At 41.0% G+C, this 20,272-nt stretch overlaps 1 protein-coding gene across 1 annotated transcript in view; it reads left to right on the forward strand.

Annotated features, from left to right (window-relative positions):
* DPYD (dihydropyrimidine dehydrogenase) overlaps window positions 1-20,272 on the forward strand; it is a 1,260,313-nt gene that overhangs the window by 963,128 nt on the left and 276,913 nt on the right. Inside the window, exon 17 of the mRNA XM_066597377.1 lies at window positions 19,708-19,828. Within this exon, the coding sequence (XP_066453474.1) occupies window positions 19,708-19,828 (121 nt within the window). The remainder of the gene's footprint in view (window positions 1-19,707; window positions 19,829-20,272) is intronic.

A 20,272-nucleotide genomic window follows, 5' to 3' on the forward strand; every position in this document is an offset into this window, starting at 1 on the left:
TGATACAACTCCAAGGCAAATAGTCACTGAGGAACCAATACATGAAATCAATTGATTAGAAGGAAACAATTAAGCAGATATTTGTAATGGAAAACAAGGGGAGACAAAGGGGACATTGGAGTGAAGCTCGTCCTACTTACTACACCCTACACTGCTCCTGCCTAACAATAGGGTAGTAGCCCCAAAAAGGACATCCCCATCAATAGCCTTTGAAAAGTATCAACATACAAATATCACTCCGATGAGTTTCCATGATGATAATTTAGGGTTCCTCAGGGGATTATGAAAATATCAAGTTAAAAAAACGCTAGCTGTAATGTGCAGGAAAAATGCCTGGCTGCCATATATATAACACAATGCTCATGCATCCCCAATAACGACATCCATGATGCGTAATGTATATTAGAATGTCATTGAATTTTGTGGCTTATTTTTTCTTTTTTCTTGTTGTATTTGGCTGAAGGCAAGGATTATAACCTCCACTTATCTGAAATGCCTCTATCACTAGGGCCCAATGTCCACGGGCAGATTGGATTTGCGGAATTCGCGTGGGTCACCCGTGCGGAAGATCTGCATTTCAAGCTGCCAGTAGGGAAGCATTGGCATCCACAATTAATTTTACACACGCGGATTTGTTTTCTGGACTCCGCTTTCAGAAAACAAATCGCAGCATGCTCCATTTTATTGCGGATTCCATGAGGACGGCTTCCATTGAAGTCAATGGAAGCCGTCCAATCTGGGGGCCCATCTGCAGTTGACACTGTGGACGGGCTGCGGATTCTATGGGAAGGCAGGAGTTTAAAACAAAGCAAAACTGCCCTATGTATGTGCGCCAGCGTGCCGGCCGGCACTTGCGCACACATCCGCAGTACAGAAAAAAGAAGACAGGCACAGATACGCAAGGTCGGTGACTGCGGGCAGAGTCAAATTCTGCTGCAGGCTCCTGCATGCAGAATATATAGTTACATAGTTCGTTAGGCCGAATGAAGACAGTGTCCATCCAGTCCAGCCCATCCACCCTCCCGCGTTGATCCAGAGGAAGGCAAAAAAAAACCCAAGGGCAGAAGGCAGACAGCCCCCTTGGGGAAAAAGCTCCCTCCCGACTCCCCAATGGCAACCAGACCGCTCCCCGGATCAACCCCCAATAGTTCCTACCTGCTTGTATACAATTAACCTAAGATTTATATCCTATAATGTCCTTCCTCTCCAGAAAGACATCAAGTCCCCTTTTAAACTCCTCTATGGATTTTGCCATCACCACTTCCTCCGGCAGAGAGTTCTACAGTCTAACTGCTTGGAAATGGGGCCTTAAAGGGGTTGTCTCGCGAAAGCAAGTGGGGTTCAGCACTTCTGTATGGCCATATTAATGCACTTTGTAATGTACATCGTGCATTAAATATGAGCCATACAGAAATTATTCACTTACCTTCCCTGCGCTGGCGTCCCCGTCTCCATGGCTTCGTCTAACTTCAGCGTCTAATCGCCCGATTAGACGCGCTTGTGCAGAAGGGTCTTCTGCCTTCGGCTCGGTTCGGCAGCAGCGGCGTTCTGGCTCCGCCCCCTATGGCTCATATTTAATGCACGATGTATATTACAAAGTGCATTAATATGGCCATACAGAAATGTATAACCCCACTTGCTGCCGCGAGACAACCCCTTTAATGTATAAGCCCTTTGGTATTGCAAGCGCAGTTCCTATTGAATTCAATGGGAGATACATCTGCAGTACCAATCTGGGCAGCTGCGCTATGCTCAGCACTTTCTGCTTCCTGTGCTGATCGCAGTGCTAATGACCTTGGGAATCAGCCAAGCGGTGGGGAACATCAATGTTAAAGTCCCAGAACATCTCTTCAATTAAGTTGCATTCTTGGGTAATAGGCAATAAGTTTCTTATAGAAAACATAATTTATAAGCAATAAGATTGAATTTTCCATTCATTTGTGATTATATTTGCTCCATTTCATATGTTATTTGGCTTTAGATCCTGTGGGAAATGACATAAGGTGCTTTGTGCATGAAAACTTGACAATATGATGTAAGATTTTCTTGTCAGAGGCTCTGAATTATTAACATGTCCAATAACAGCTGAATAACAATAATAGTCATACCAAGAACCAACACATGATAACAAATAATTAGAGTTGTGCTGTGAGCCAAAGGGTTCTAATTAAAATCTAAATTAGAAGGGACTTAATGTGTGGGTTCGGGGAAAAAAAAACTGTAAATATTATAAAGCTGTCTGGACATGAATAGCATTCAAGCTGAACATTAGCTTGCTTTCTAGGTGTAGATCTAACAGAAGATAATGCTCGGATACAAAAATGTGTTCAGTTAATTTTGCCATTTATTACTATTATTGCAAATGCTAAACTACTACTGTACAATAAATTGGAACTAAAATCCTCATTAAGTGTGACAGATTTACTAATTATATTAATGGGGTTGTATCACAGTTGACTTTCAACAGCTATCCCTAAGATAGGTGATAAACGTCTGATTGGTTTGGGTCTCACCCAGTGGGGTAATTTGAAGCTTCTAGGCCCCAATGCAAAATTTGCAACAGGGCCTCCAAATATAATATTGTATTCATAGTACTGGGCTCACTATATAGAGAAGAGAGGCCTTATGGGCCCCCTAAGGCTCCTGGGCCTGGGTGCAACAGAATCCCCTGTATTCCCTTTAGTTATGCCCCTGGTCTCACCACTAAGACCACTGTGGAGAACGGCAGTCTTGTGTCTCCCTTTTCTCACTTTGAGCTCACTGCGTCCCCCTAATGAGGAGGAGATTGAATGGAACGGTGGTGGTGTGGTGCCATTCCATTCATTTTAAGTGGGACTGCCTGAGATAGAAATAGTTGAGTACAAGCGCTCAGCTATCAGCCCCATTGGGATGAATGGAGTAACGCTGTACTTCCATGACTATTGTTCTATTCAATCTCCACATCACTGTTGATGGGTGCAGCAAGCACGCAGTGAGGAGAAGAGGCTCAGATAGAACCCCTGTTCTTGGAATTGATGGTGGTCTCAGTGGTGAGACTCCCACCAATCAGACTTTTATCACCTATTTTTTGAATTGGTGATGAAAGTCAACTGTAGTACATCCCCTTTAATCTTAGCATTCTTGTATTTTAGGTTCTGTTATTTTCACCATCTTCTTCTTATCAAAATAATGATAAAAATAAGACTGCTTGACACCATCATAGTCCTAAGCTCTCAGATGCCCCCATCCCATTGTCATGACCCAAGTAATGTTTTTACCCTTGCCAAAAGTGTTGCACATGTGCAGACCTCATCCTTTCAGAATGTCTCACCATCCATTTGAAAAACAAGGATGACACAAACCAGCATTGGATCGGCTCTTTTTGGGGCTCCATAACATGGGCTCTCTCAATGTACATATACTCTTGTCCTGAAACCATGCAAAAATAAGTAAATACAGCAACTTCAAACATGTTCCATGAAGTTGAACCTCTGTTCTCCAGTGGTGGACCCTGTTTTAGAAATGATGTTTCCAAGGAGTTGCAGAGCCAATCCACATAATTGTCGTGAAACAGCCTACAGCCATACATTGCATCTTGGGTAAGGGTTGGGACTAGTGTGTGAGCTATGGGGTAAAGTACTAATCCAATTTTGCTATGGGTGCTACTTCTCTTATGTATGTCCTTTACTTACCTTAGCTATATACAGTAATTGCAAGTATTTTGTGTACCCCCTGGTAGTGTACTACTATAGCATTTCACCAGCAAACGGTAACTCTGAAGTAATATGGTATAGAACATTTTGAAATAACCGTTTCTAATTCTACATTTTTCCAAACTGAATTGGCTAAAGATAGCTGAAGTTCCTGAGACAAGTGTTTATAATTGGTTCAACTCAGGGCACTCATTTTGAGAAATAGCTCTTTCCAGAAAGGAGTAAAAATGCTGAAACAATAGAGGTCAGCAGTAGCTGACATTTCCGATTTAATTTGGTCAGCATTAAATGCGTCAGTCAAAAGCAGACTTTTTCTTTTTAGCAATTGTGTCTTACGTATGTGCATCTGATGTGTAATAGCACGGCATTACATTTATCTCTGCATTTGTCATTGCTTGACAATAACATTCCTGTCATATGAAAGTCCGCTTCACCATAAACTCCTTACTTTATCTATTGTTGCTTAAACGGAGATATCACCTGACTAATTAGTGCCTTTCATTTAACTGAAGAAATGTCTTTTTTCGTATTGGTTTTACTTAATACTATGCCGGTAGCTGGCTGAGGTTGACGCCTTGGATCCTTGGTTGTTTCTTATTGGCAGCATTTCTCCTGGTTTCGTCATCTATCGTTTTCTGCCCTATACTAGTGTTGCCTATTTGTATGTAAGCACACGCACATTTGGACAGTTTACAACTGAGTTGATAATATAACCCTATGGGGCATTGTTTTTTGTTTTTCTTTCGCAATATTAAGTGTTTTTTTCATATATGTGAAGAATTTTTTTTTCCGTTTTATACACCAATCAGTCATAACATTAAAACCAATTGCCTGTTATTGTTTAGTTCCTCTCTTGTGCCTACAAAACATCTCTGACCCACCAAGGTATGGTCTTACAAAATCTCTGAAAATGTTCCTTGTGGAATCTGGTACCACAGTTTTAGGCCGCTTTCACACAGGCTACAAAATCACGCAATTTTGTTGCAATGCGACAGTGCTACGAAACGCATGTATGAGAAGTCCATTATTTCCAATGGGTTCTTTCACAAGAGCGATGTTTTGTAGCCTGCAACATTGCTAGAATACAAAATCGGGGCATGTTCTATACATCCACGATTTACGAATTTTTTGTAGCCCATGTTTCCCTATGGACCCTTCCTTTGTGTTGCATCGCATGAAAACGCGGTTTTTGTGCAGTGTGATGCTAGTTTTACAGTAGGAAAAATTTTATGTTTTTCATACCATTTGTGAACATTTTATGAAGTGTGGCAGAATGCATTATTTTGCTAAAAATGAAACTTCCATTAGGGTATACTGTTGTCATGAAGGGATGTGTTTGGTCTGTACGATATTTGGATAGGCAGTATGTGTCAAAGTAAAATCTATCGGACTATCTGAATGCCAGGAGCCAAGGCTCCCCAGCAGAATATTGCTAAGAGCATTACATTGTCTTCACCGTACCCATAGTGCATCGGGGTGCGATAAATTGTATTGCAACATATTCCCATTCAAGGGGCTCATAATTTTACTGCTAGGGGGCATGGTCAACTTGTAGGTGTAAAATGGATTATACAAAAGAACTAAAGCTGCCCATACACCTTTAATAGTTGCTGACTTATAATTTACACAAAATACACGTGGAGTTGAGCATGCGTGTGTTCTCAATGGGGAAAAGAGAGTAAGCCACAGCCAGACATATCCAGCAGCGGCTTATCTCCCTTAAGAATAAAAGTGTTGGGTTTTAAGAGTCAGTAACTAATTAAAACACTGCCACACATATGAGATAGTCAGCTAGTCCCTCTAAAATCAGCAGGTTGGGACAACTTTACTGTTATGTATATGAAGAGATCCCAAGTATGGCAGATTTTAAACACAATTACACATTAATATAGAAATCTACAGAGTCATGCCAAGATTGGTGAGGTCTCTGTGCTCTCTTGCCTCCCCGCCCCCCAGTAGCACTGGCATTTAATGCATAGATAACCTATGCTAAGCATAACAATTACATAAGAATTGTAGAGTTCCTGGAAACACAGGATCAGCTGACAAACTAAACTATATGAGGGAACCCTACTGACCTCTAATGTCTTGTTGTTGGGGTAAATAAGGTTTGACATTATGGATTTTATCATAACTAATCCTTTGTTCACCTGGGATGTCGGAGCTGTCTGGCAACTGCTTATCGTCCTCTACTTCTAGCAATAAAAATGTATAAATCACCCCCAGATTAATTCTAGTTATCAATGCAGGCAAACATTGGAGACCCATGCAAATAGAACAGAGCTCTGACCCTTTAAGGGGTTTCCTGGGCCAAAACTATTGATCACCAAACCTTAGGATAGGTTATCAGTAGCAGATTGGTAGGACTGCTGCCGATCAGCTGGTGAGAAGTTGTTGCAAACTGTTGGAATGCTCAGAACTTTATCAATTCAGCAATGGCCCAGTTTGGTATTGTAACTGTCTCCCATTGAAGTGAATGCAGATACCAGACTGAGCCACTGCCAAAATGACACCGCTTTGAGCATTCTGCAGAAGCTTCTCATTAGCAGATTTCTGAGTGTGTAATCCCTGCTGATCTGCTATTGATGTATTATCCTAATTATGTAGAGCATCAATGGTTCTTGCCCGAAAAACGTATTTAATAATAAAAGCTATATAATGATATTTCCCAATGCCCATGTCTTGTGGAAAATAAGCTGAACTGGATGGACTTGAGTTTTTTCAGCCTAAAACATGTTGCATGTTACATCAGGAGCTTGTGGTGACCCTGACTTTCACTAGTTAGAAAGAGGGAATATGGCTACAATAGCTATTATATAAGTACATATAAGTACATGAAAAGCTAGATGTTACACAAGTATATGAACCACAAATGTTTACAAGATAAGATGTAACAACACCCCAAATAAAGTTAACCCTTTCCAATCCAATTTGTATCCTGGTTTTCCTAGGGGGCTTACTCTTTTTCTGCTGTTATACAACAGCACTATCTGCTGGCTAAAGCCAGTAATGCATGAGGTGACACGTTGGATAGGCTCCGACAGCAGAGAGGCTGGCAATATACAGTAAGAGAACCCCGACGGGCGTCTTCCAACATCGGAGCTGTAAAGCCTTAAATCATAATGTCTTCGCAGGTCAGACAGTGGATTGGAAAGGGTTAATAACCAAACTGACTAGTCTAACAGAGATGCAAGATTAGACCATAACCACTGACTTGGCAGAAATACTTTTGGACAGAGGGTATAAACAGTGTCCTCTATAAGGAGAAGATGGAAGAAATGTGTACAAACTAGAGATTATTGGCTGGCTGTGATACGCACTTCCCAGCCAACCAGACAACCCACACACCAACAGAGAAGTGTGTCCATCGGCGTCCAGAACCACGATTAACTGAACATATGTTGGCATGAGGATAGCGTGGGCTGATGCTGTGATGCCACCCTGGTCCCAATCCTCCAACGTGGCTAGCAAGCTGTAACACTAGTCTTGGAAATGTATCACCAATGCAAAAACTTGTTTGGACACTTAGAGTGTTTTATGCATGTTTTATATATGCAATATACATATGACCTACATGCAGCCTCAGGGCTCAGTCACACGGGTGCATCGGCCCCTGTGTTACTGCAGGAAGGAGACGGATGTACCTGAAGACAGACGTCTCTCTGTAGCGCCGGAGGAAAGAACATGTCACCGGATTCATTGCCGGTCATGTGTTCTTTCATCAGCGCTGCGGAGAGACGTCTGTCTTCAGGTACGGCCGTCTTCTAACTGTCAGTCACACGGGCGCATCGGTGCCAGTGTAGGGTGCCGATGCACCCGTGTGACTGAGCCCTCATGAGCAGAAAGTAAATGTAATTCCTATTGATAAACTAAACAGACAACAATTGGATACTTTCCCGTAGCTGACTTCCTTTAACATTGGATCATTATTGGGTATAACAGGAAACACTTCTGATAATAGCAGTATATTAGCGTATAGCTGCTAACCACTCATCGTGGTCCTTCATCTACATTTCTATAAGGTGTAACAAACATTGTTAACTTTTTCTATTTGACCCGAAACATTTCTATTCTATACATAAACTCTAGTCAGGAAAAATCACGCATTACTTAGACATTATTAAACATGAGCTATAAATGCTTTGAAATCTGCATTAATGTTCCATGAAAACACGAACACATTGACACATGTTATTTGAGAGCATTACAAAGAGCGTTTGATATGGGACTGGCTGTGTTATAATTACCATTTTTTGCTATAAATGAAAAATTACTAATATTTTGTGAACCTGCCATTTTCCAATACCCTTCACTTCTAATACATTATTGTATTGCTTTTAAAATCTTTGGAAGAAGTGAGAGTATTTAGTTTTTTTGTTCGCCCAAAATGATAGTGTTAAAAATGTATTTGCTATATAATAACTATTGAAAACATGATGTGAAATAGTAGACAATAAGGAGACTTTAGTGTTTTTAAATTGCTATTGCTTGTGGGCTAGTGTGTGATTTCTCACCTGTTATTTTGTATCTATTTATTACAGTAATGGGTCCAATAGTTTCCCCACGTGACTACTAAAATAAGCCATCTGTAACTGCTCTGCTCATATATTAGACAAGTTATATGCTCTGGTTTAAAACATTTTATGTACGATACAAACCTCATCAAACCCTTATGCCCTCTAGCTGGTAACCTCAGCATGACCTAAAGACTTGAAATATTGTTTAATCATGGTACATACTGTAGCAATTTTTGACAGTACACAGAAATAGCATTATTTTTCTAGACTTTGAGTTGTGTTAAATAACGATATTTTTTTTAGACAGCCAAAGTGTAAACTAAATGTTTTCCTATTTTAATATTGATTGTATATTGGATAGCCAAATGGTTTTTCCGGTTAAAGAAAAATTATACGGCAGCTGCAAATGGAACGGGCGACACGACATCGCCACGAGAAAATCGCAGCAATATTGCATGGGTGGTCCGTGCAATATTGCTGCGTCTTATCACAGCGATATCACGATTTTATGGTGCTACAAAGTCCCATGACTTTGTAGCACCACTTGCAAGGATTTTTTTGGGGGGATGGACCTGGAATATAAGCCCTACCCTGAAAATAAGCCTTAGCTGCAGAAAAAAATAATAATACATCACTTGAGGAGCACTGTCATCTCCTGCATGGGTCCCCTTTTTAGCTCCGCACTTGTCTTCCATCTTCTGCCAGCTCTTCCTAGATTGGAGGATCAAAATCCCCACCTCTGGGAAGGGCTGGCTGTGATTGGTCACAAATGGCCTGGCTCAGCCAATCATTGCTGGTGATTGATAAATCAATCACAGGCTTTCATTCATTCATTGAATGGCTTTGATTGCTTCAACGATCACTGGCTTTGATTGACTGAGCCATGGAGCTCATCAACCAATCACAGCCAGCCCTTTATGGAGGCAGGAATTTTGATCCTCCAATCCAGGAAGGGTTGGCAGAAAACTTCAAGCAAGTGCCTGGTAGCTTCAGGGAGGACCCGCACCGGAGATGACAGCACCTCTTAAGTGATGTATTATTATTATTTTCTGCAGCTAAGGCTTAGTTTAGGGCTTTGAAAGTAGGATTTCCTACTGTGAAACTTGCATCGCACTGCACGAAAATTGCATATCCGTGCGATGTGATGCAACAGAGAGGAAGGCTCCATAGGGAAACATGGGCTACAAAACCTCGCAAGTCAGGTGCATATCACGAAACCCGCAAGGGTTTTGACTCACAATGTTGCATGCTACCAAACCTCGCAAATGTAAAGGAACCCATAGGAAAGCATAGGCTTCACATACATGCGATTTGTAGGATTGTTGCAACACGTAAAAATCACACAACTTTGTTGCCTATGTAAAGGAGGCCTTAAGACCGTGTTCATTTTTTTAAACACCTCAGGATTCCAGTGGCAACCGTCCTGTAGACCCCTGCTGTTCTCTATTTACATTGCTGCAGTTGTAAGGTGCCATACTAGCTCATCACTGGCCACAGCAGTCACTTGCCTACACCATGCTAGACGATTGGTGGTGCTGTACTATTAGGGTATTTGTAAGGTGAGTATGGGCTTGTAGAGGTTGTGGCACTTCCATGTCGCCAAATTAGGTCTCTAAACATCTGGTTTACCTTGTAGAATAAGTTTTGTAGGATCCAAACAGTGGATTTGTGTAGAATATACAATAAGTAGGAGCAACAATATCATTTCAAGGAGGCTAGCTCGGCACACAACAGACTATGGGAGTTTACACCAAACCGCCAGTTTTAGTTTAAACTTCTGAAGAAGAGAATCTTGATTCAATAGTTCAAAATCTTTGCCCAGATATTTGATGATTGGTTTCTACTCTAGAGAAATACTCTCGTTATTTAGTCTAGTAGAGGGATCATCCACTGGCATCATCTCACAACCATTTTCTAATTTTTAACAGAATAAAAAAATAAACATGTTTGGTATTGCCACATCCAAACCTGAGTCTGATTTAATTAAATAACCTATTATTTGTCCCACACAGTAAACACCATAAGAAAAAAAAACACAACACCAGAAAGGTGATCAAAAAGTCATATGTACTCTTTCCCACAACAGCACCAATAGAAACTATAGGTCATCCTGAAAAAAACAAGCCTCCACACAACTACATTGCCAAAAAAATGAAGTTATGGAGCTCAGAATGTGGCGTCAAAGTTTTTGTTTGTTTTAAAAATATATTTTATTGTAGTTTTTAAAAAAAAACATAAATTTGGTATTGATGAAGTTGTACTGACCCACAAAATAAAGTTATCATGCTGCTTTTGCAAAATGGCAAAAATTGTGTTTTTTTCTTTTTATTTTCACTCCGCTTAAGAATCCAAAAGAGTTTTTTTTTTTAGTTCATTATATGGGACGTTAAATAGCAACTTTGGAAAATGCAACTCACCCTGCTCAATTCAAGCTGTCATATGGCTATACCAGTAAAAAAAAAATAAAAAAAAGTTGTGATTATTTGAAACTGGGAAGAAACAAACAAAAATAGATAAAAACAAAAATGACTTCTTCCCCTTAGGGGTTAACTATAGTTTACTAGTCAGTTCCCTGATACGTGGCAGGTGCCTGGGTAGAAGCAAATAGATATAACCATGTTGAGTCTGAATACTGTTGTATACATTGAGAGTGGTCAAAGTTTCTTGATACATAGTTGATAAACCGATTCTTCCATTCAATGTCGAAAAATACATGCCAATTGTTTCTTTTTTGCCCTCTTTTTCAGACAGTATGGGAAGTAAAGGACCTGTAAAAGACACTATTTTAAATGTTAGAGGTTAGGAGTCTTAGGAATCAGCCAGAAGGGCATTAATAGATAAATATATTAGAAAAAAAGTGTGAACACTTATTAAATATTTTCAAAGGGCAGCATGGTCACAAAGCTAATGAATTAAAACACTTTCTTCATCGTGTCGCTTTCATGTAACTGCCAGTCTTGAATGTCCCCTGTGTTATAATCTTTTGTCTGTACCAGCATTTCTGCCAACACCAGCTGGCCACACATGGGATATATATGACAGCTGCAAAATCCAAGTGCCAGCTTCCTGAATTGCATTTAGCTCCACTCTGTGGAAGACCGTCTTTTTGTTAATTATTTGACAAGTTTCATGCATGCTTGGCTGTACAACTTCTAAGATTATATCTCAGGAACCTCTAGATACCTGAGCATCATTGTCCATCTGGATGCCATCCCTCCGATCTGAGCTGATTAACAATGTCTCCCAAATCTCATCCCCCTATTCCTGCATTCATGTGAATCTCTCAGTGAGGAAATGTTGGTGGGGAATGCCAAGTTTCATGAGTTTCCCAAAGGTTTTGCTTAGTTAAAATAAAATCTGCATTAAAAGTGTCACGTCACGTATTTGATTTAGCATCTAAACAGCTTTCTATTGCAAAACAGAAGATATGGCACTTAAAGCAATTTTTTTAAGGCATTTTAAGTTGCACACAGATGCTACAATTAAATTGTATTTTTGCAGGCCATGTAAACCTATTAAAATTAATGAGCTATCATTTTTTGTAACACTTTCTTACACTCACTGAGGGCAAACACATTGAATGCCATGTGTATTCCAACAGTCATTTGGATAAGATGTTCCATCGTAGTCAATAGGAGATGCTGATTACCTGTCACACAAGAGTAGCCATGCTGTATAAATTCTGCTTTAATTCCTTCTATAGCCTGAGTCTTCCTATATTGTATCCCAACTACAACAAGAAGCTTACGATGATCATTGGCTGGAAAAAATACAGCAATTGGAAATAGAAGTTTCACTTGGGGATTGACCACAGAAGCAGTATTTTGAGTATCCTAAGTAGATATCCTGATGGAAAATAACTCGAGAAGCCATTTGTATAGATATTACTGTATTAATGTTACATCTGGATTGACTAGTTTGCACAACTGCAGGAGACAAGTTTTGGATTCAAAGATGAAGTGAAAACAGTAATGGATGATACAGGTCTTATAGGATGAACTAGTTTAGCAGAACCAAATATATCAAGGTACAGAGGATTTCAGAACCACTGAAACTGAATGGATCCCTCAAGTAGAGAACTCACCCTGAAAAGGGTAACCCCACTATGGGAACTGCCAACAAATATACTGAATACTGATTCTAATACACTGATTAACTCAAGATACAAAGCTGACTAAAACCCTAGTGCAAAGCAATAAGTTACTATGAACTTCACTTAGAGATCTCTGGCACCGTGTGGCCAGTACACAAGTAATATAACCAGCAAACTGTGATCAGAGGAGCTGGACTAAATAGCGGCAGAAATAACCTGATTGACTGGCTGAGCTGACAATCATCACAGCCACCCAGCAGCAAAACCAAACTAATAAAAGTACTGACTAACGAAGCTATCCATCATCTCAGCCACTCCAGTAGCTAAACAGCATAAGAGATGATTAACCCTTGACTGGCAAGACCATGTGAAATGTGCATTAATTGGCCAGGTCATCACAAACCCCTGCTGTGACAGTACTTAACCATTGAATAGTTTGTCTGAGATTAGAAAATCTGGAATAGCGACTCTCCTGTCTATGGGCTATGTCTGTTACTGAAGCTCATCTACATTAATTTGAATTGAGAAAACATGCATAGTCCAATAGCACATAATATGCACACAGATTTGGAGGTAATAGCTGGAATCATGCATGTTATAAGTACATTGTCTTGTACAATTATTTAAGGGAGTTATCCCATTCTCTAAATGAAAACTCAGCAACTGAAATTCATGGTGATCAGCTATTGCAGGGGTTAAGATGTGGGAATTGGCATTTTGATCAGCCCTTATTTTAGTAAGTATGGCTTTTTCGGAGACATATTGAAAATTTGATTCAATTTTCAGTTATTTCTGGGCAATATGGACAAAAGTTCTCTAAATGGCATGGCTCCCGTTACATAAAAATGTTTAAGCCAAACTACTACATATAAGGTGTGTGCTAAGTATACATATGCCATTATAATTAAAAATTTCATTAATGTCTTATTAAATAACTACAATTCTCTATTATTTTTACCTGAGTTAAGGCCAATTTACGTGCAAAGATAATCTTTCAAACGAATGAAAGATTGAAATATTTGGGGATTTATTTGCATAAAATGTTAATGGCCATGACTAGCCATTAACACTTTATCATCTTCATTTGCTTGCAAAAGGGCCTCCAGGAGCCTTTTGCAGAGCCCAGCATGTGATTAATCACACGCCAAGGTGTGCACACAGCTGCATTGTTCTGCTTGCCACTGACAGCAGATTACAATGTTATGTCCCGATGCACATGGAGATAACAGCCTGAAGTCTACTGAGAGACAAATGTGTTTGCTTTACCTACCTGATGATACCCCTCATTTACATGTAATGCTTATCGCTCATTTTCAGTCATTTGAACAAATTTTGAGTGATAATCTTTACATGTAAATGGGCCTTTACTACATTAAAGGGAATGTGTCATAAATAGAGATTAGCGAACGTACTCGGATAGGCACTACTCGTCCGAGTAATGTGCCTTATCCGAGTACCGCTGTACTCGTGCTGAAAGATTCGGGACGCGCTGCGGAGCGGGGAGCTGCAGGGGAGAGCGGGGAGGAACGGAGGGGAGATCTTTCTCTCCTTCTCTCCCGGCCGCTCTGCCCCGCTCCCCGCTGCGACTCACCTGTCAGCAGCGGAGCGCCCCGAATCTTTCAGCACGAACACAGCGGTACTCGGATAAGGCACATTACTCGGACGAGTAGTGCCTATCCGAGTACGTTCGCTCATCTCTAGTCATAAACAATGAACTACTGTTTGAATCAAGTTTTTATGGTAAATATATTTTTTAAAACATTTTGGCAGTTTTTTCATTTCCATATCACTATTTATATTTAAAAAATCCTGGTATTCTGTAGTTTTCACTCTGGCCACTGAGCTTAGTAACTGACTGATACTTCCTGTCCTGTACCACAGTCTTTTGAGTACATAGGCACAATAGACAGAAAGAGAGTTCATTGGCTTCTATGGGGAGAGTGCTGTGGGCATTCTCTGTGGCAAGCAGAGGTCACTGTGCAAGGATGGGGAGGGGTTGAGCTCTGACCATCAATCATTCGGAATTGCGGATATTGCGTTGTCTATATGGAGATGTTACTGTTCATTGTAAAACTGCCTGTGATAATAATGAGATGATTCATGCAATTTTTTTCTGTACAGAACAAGAAGTAATGTTAATGTACTAATATTAGGCTTAGTGGCAAGATATTAGGATTCTTTTAAGTGTACATTGTGAAGTTTAAAATTTCAAAAATCATCAAAATCATAAAAAAGAGATGTTTAACCCCTTAACGACTGCCCCATCGGGAAACTACGTCCTCAGTAAGTGGGCTTTAATCCTAGAGGACGTAGTTTTATGCGTCCTCTTTGGATTAATGCCCACTTGTCTGAGGACGTGACAGCTCCATGCTGTCGGTGCCCGCAGGTAGCCGACAGCATGGAGCTGTCATCCCAGGATGCGGGCAGTCCCCCCCGGTATTGCGATCGGCGCTATCCGATTGATAGCGCCGATCGCAAAAAAGAAAATAAAACTGTCAAAAAAGTTAGTTATTCAGCTGCCCTGATGGATCGAATCCACCAGGGCAGCTGAAATTACTTACCCGGCTTGTCGGCGGTGTCCCACGGAGATCTCGTCCTCCCGGACCCGCCGGCGGCCTTCTGCGCGCCAGACGATGACGTCACGTGCATGCGCAGAAGTCCGGGAGCCCCCGGCAAATTTAAAATCTCCTGGCTCCTGAAGGTAGCCGGGAGCCAGGAGGTGTCACAGCGGTCCCCGGGCCCGCGATCGCCGCTATCCATTGGATAGCGGAGATTGCGAAAAAGTTGAAAAAGTAAAAAAAAAGTAAAATTTCACCTCCCCTCATGGATCCGATCCATGAGGGGAGGTGAAAATACTCACCCCGGTCCTCTGCGATGTCCCGATGTCCCGGGACCCGAAATCCCAGTCTGCGCATGCGCGCCCGATGATTGACATCGGGTGCGTGCACAGAGGGGCTCGAGCCCCGGGAAATTCAAAATTCCTCTGCTCCCGGCTGCCATGTGTAGCCCGGAGCAGAGGGATGTCACCAGGGACAGGATCACTGTCATCCAATGGATGACAGTGATCATGTAAAGTAAAAAGAAAGTGCAAAAAGTTAAAGAATAAAAATAAAAAAAGGGGTAAAAAAAAAAAAAAAGTTTAAAAAAGTTTTAAAAAGTTTTAAAAACTTGCGTTTCATCTCCCCCTACGGATCATATCTGTGAGGGAGGATGAAGTGAAGTACCTAAGGCCCGCGGATTTATCCGCAGACCTTACCCCAGCTTCTGCGCACGCGCCCGTCGCCAATATGGCAGGCGCATGCGCAAAAGCTGTGGTAATTTAAAATCTCCCTGCTCCTGGCTACAAAACTTAGCCGAGAGCCTGGAGATTTCACCAGGGGCCGCGGTGAGCGGTTCCTGATCACATGTTCGCCATTATCCAATGGATAATGGCAATCACGTAAAAGTAAAAAAAAGGTGAAGGTTCATCTCCCCTCACCGATGCGATCGGTGAGAGGAGATGAAACTTTTTACCGGAGGCCTCTGTATTTGCACCCCGACGCAATCTTTTTCCGTGAATGTTCCCGGATTCTGCGCATGCGACCGCCGGCAAAACACCGGACACATGCGCAGGAGTCGGGGAGCCCAGGAAATTTAAAATCTCCTTGCTCCCAGCGACCAACGGTCGCCGAGAGCATGGAGCAGTGATGGGTGGCCTCGTTGGGTGGTCCCCGGTCACGTGATAAAAAGGTAGCGATCTACCTTTGGCCGGTCTCACATGACCGGATAGGAATTACGGATTCCGCATGCTTCTGATCCTCGGTAATACGCAGATCAATTGCATTGGATTACACAATTCCGCTCATATTAGTGGGTCGGAATTGCGTAATCCACTCGCAGAAAAGAGAACGCAGCAGGTTCTATTTTACCGCGGATATCCGCAATATAGAGCCCATTGTGCTCCATGGTCGCGGATATACCTGCAGCTCATACGCAACTACCTTGTATACGGGCTGCGGGTACCCGCATCATCGCTAAGCGACGGTGCGGGAAATACAAACAAAAAAAAGATGTACTGCGAATCTCCGCCTGTGTGAGTACGCAGTTATGCGCAGTACATTACGCGGCCGTACGCAGGGTCACAGCCGGGCTCACAGCTGGGATCCGCTGCGGGCCTCCGTAAGCAGATTCCACCTACGGCTGCGTGAGCCCGGCGTTATTCAGACCGCTACCTGTAATACGCAATTTACAAGAAGCCCCGGGAACGTTCGCCTTCCTGCAGTTCCAGGAGCAGCTTGTTGAGCGCCTTCTGTGTGAGACCGGCGCACCTCATCAAGCTTACGGAGACTCAGAGTGCGCCACTTTTTACACCCCATACCCGCCACTGAGGTCACGAAATACCCCCAAAAAGCATGAGAGGAGGGAGGATACCCGGTTTTATTGCCCCATGTACCCATCCCAACCAGCCTCCGTAATTACCCCTGTCTTTGGAAATATTACACAGTTCACATTATTACTTTTATCTAAGATTTGGGGAACGCCGAAAAGGGCGCGGAGGGATAGGGGTGTGTGTGTGGAGGGGGGGGGGGATATTTTTTAAGGTGTCAATTTTTATTCCGTACAAGTGGGCAATGGGGCCTGTAATTTATTCAGTTGTGCCCTGCAATCCAACGGGTGTTCCCTCCATTATGGGCCTAGCCATGTGTCCTGTAAGTAGATTAGGGCCACAATGGGTATGTTTTTGAACACGGGACAAACGGGGGTATCCATTTTGGGGTGGACGTCTTCATTCCTATGTACACTGTACAAAAAAAAAACAGTTTTTAAATTGACAAAATTGCCAAAAAATGAAAATCGTAATTTTTTCCTTCTGCTTTGCTTAGATTTATTCAAATATTGTAGGGTCAAAATACGCAATACACCCCTAGATGAATTCGTTAAGCGGTCTAGTTTTTAAAATGGGGTCATTTGTGGGGGTTCTTTATCGTTTTAGACGCTCAATGGCTCTACAAGTGGACAATGGGGCCTGGAATTTATTCCGTTGTACCCTGAAATCCAACGGGTGCTCCTTCCATTATAGGCCTAGCCATGTGTCCTTTAAGTAGATTAGGGCCACAAAGGGTATGGTTCTGAACACGGGACAAACGGGGGTATCCATTTTGGGGTGAAAGTCTTCATTCCTATGTGTGCTGTACAAAAAAAACAGTTTTTAAATTGATACAACTGCCAAAAAAATGAAAATTGTAATTTTTTTTCCTACTGGTTTGCTTAGATTTATTCAAAAATTGTAGTGTAAAAATACTCAGTACACCCCTAGATAAATTCGTTAGGGGGTCTAGTTTTCAAAATGGGGTCATTTGTTGGGGTTCTCTGTCGTTTTGGCCGCTCAAGGGCTCTACAAGTGGGCAATGGGGCCTAAATCACCTTCATGCTAAATTTCTGTTCTGAAAGCCACCGACTACTCCTTTCATTTTGCGCCCCATTGTGCACCCAGACAAAAGATTAGGGCCACAATGGGTATGTCTCTGAACACGGGAAAAACAGGGGTATCTATTTTGGTGTGCAAGTCTTTATTCATGTGTGTGCTGTACAAAAAAAGCTGTTTTTAAAATAACAGAATTGCCAAAAAAACGAAAATCACAATTTTCTCCTTTTGCTGTGCTTCAATTCTTTCAAAAACTGTGGGGTCAAAATGGGCAGTACACCCCTAGATAAATTCGATAAGGGGTCTAGTTTTCAAAATGGGGTCACTTGTGGGAGTTCTCTTTGGTTTTGGCCGCTCAAGAGCTCTACAAAAGTGCTATGGGTCCTAAAACGCCTTCAAGCAAAATTTATGTTCTGAAAGACACCGACTACTCCTTTCATTTTGGGTACCGTTGTGCATCCAGACATAAGATTAGGGCCCCAATGGGTATGTTTCTGAACACGGGAGAAATGGGGGTATCCATTTTGGGGGGCAAGGCTTCATTCATGTGTGTGCTGCACAATAAAAGCTGTTTTTAAAATGACAGAATTGACAAAAAAAAACGAAAATCACAATTTTTTCCTTTTGCTTGGCTTGAATTCATTCAAAAACTGTGGGGTCAAAATGGGCAGTACACCCCTAGATAAATTCGTTAAGGGGTCTAGTTTTCAAAATGGGGTCACTTGTGGGGGTTCTCTTTGGTTTTGGTCGCTCAAGAGCTCTGCAAAGGTGCTATGGGGCCTAAAACGCCTTCAAGCAAAATGTATGTTCTGAAAGACACCGACTACTCCTTTCATTTTGGGTCCCGTTGTGCATCCATACATAAGATTAGGGCCACAATGGGTATGTTTCTGAACACGGGAGAAACGGGAGTATCCATTTTGGTGTGTAAATCCTCATTTTCATGGGCTCTATAGGAAAAAAATATGTCTTTAAAATGACATATTTGCAAAAATATGAAATTTTATTTTTTCTCCTCTAAATTGAATTAATTCCTGAAAAAAACTGGTGGGGTCAAAATACTCATGACACCCCTCAGTGAATACATTAAGAGGTGTAGTTTTTAAAATAGGGTCATTTGTGGGGGTATCTATTATTCTGACACTTATGAGCCTTTGCAAACTTGGTTTGGTGCAGGAAAACAAAGTGTTCCTCAAAATGCTGAAAAGTAATGTTAAATTTGTGCGTCCTCTAAATGGTTAAAAAAAACACAAAAGTTTTTCAAGTGTGCATTCAGAATAAAGTAAAGAGATGGAAATATGTATCTTATCAAAAATTTGTACAGTATGTTTGGACATATTTGAGCTATTATGGTTGAAAATGTGAAAAAATGACAATTTTTTCAAAATTTTTCCAATATTGGTACTTTTAATAAATATACACAAATTATATCGGTCTCTTTTTACAACCTAAATGAAGTACAACATGTGGCGAAAAAACAAGGTCAGAATCACTTGGATATGTAAAGCCTTTATGGAGTTATGCTACGTTGAACGACGCATGTCAGATTTCCAAAATTTGGCTCCGTCACTAAGGCGCAAACAGGCTTCGTCACTAAGGGGTTAATATAAAGATTTAGATTACACAATAAGTTATTTTCCGATGACACATTCCTTTAAGATGGTAGTTCAGTATGAGGCATTTCACCATCACATTGGCAATGAATGTATTAACAAATCATTTCCAGTAAACCTTGCCTTTTGCTGTTCAGTGCAGGCTGATTTGTTCCTCCTGTGTTAATTACATTTGTATTCATTTAGATATTTCTTAAGAACTATATTACATTACAAGCGTACAATGCATCTGCACTGCTTGTTTCAATGGGTGCAGTTAAATTATTGATTTAACTGGTTTAGAAGAATAGCTCTGTTGATGATTTTCTGTTTCCTTCATTGCTCCATGTTTTCATTAGATTAGACAAATTACTAATTTTTCTTTTCCATATCTGACCTATTTGAACAGGATCCAGAACTGGTGCGCAACATCTGCCGCTGGGTAAGACAAGCTGTCAAAATTCCATTCTTTGCCAAGCTGACCCCGAACGTCACAGATGTTGTGCAGATTGCAATGGCTGCACATGAAGGTAACAAAAAAAATCTGACACTATGTAATGGATATGTGAAATATCATGTCCAAAGACAGTCTGAAAAAGTGATAATGAGAATTTATGTTAACGCTGTTTGCTATAGAAATTTCAGTCCCAAGGTAAAGAAATTAAGAAACATAACTTTTATTAAGAGGTTATTAAATTAATAAAATATTGAATTTTTATCCCATAAATAAAGTAACCATATAATTTTGCTTTTTTCTTTTTAATTTGTTGAACTGTAATAAAATTCGGATAGCCGCTGTATGCTGGAATTTATGTTTTTGATATCTGTGTATTTGTTTTTCTACATAAACCATTAATCTTCATTATCAACAGAATTGTAGTCTACACTGAAACAGATGAAATGATAAAAAAGCACAAAGTTAAACAAACATTCCTACTGTAATGTATACAATCAGGCAATTAAAACAACAACCC

Source organism: Eleutherodactylus coqui, chromosome 3, assembly GCF_035609145.1.
Source record: "Eleutherodactylus coqui strain aEleCoq1 chromosome 3, aEleCoq1.hap1, whole genome shotgun sequence".
NCBI classification, from domain to species: Eukaryota; Metazoa; Chordata; class Amphibia; order Anura; family Eleutherodactylidae; genus Eleutherodactylus; species Eleutherodactylus coqui.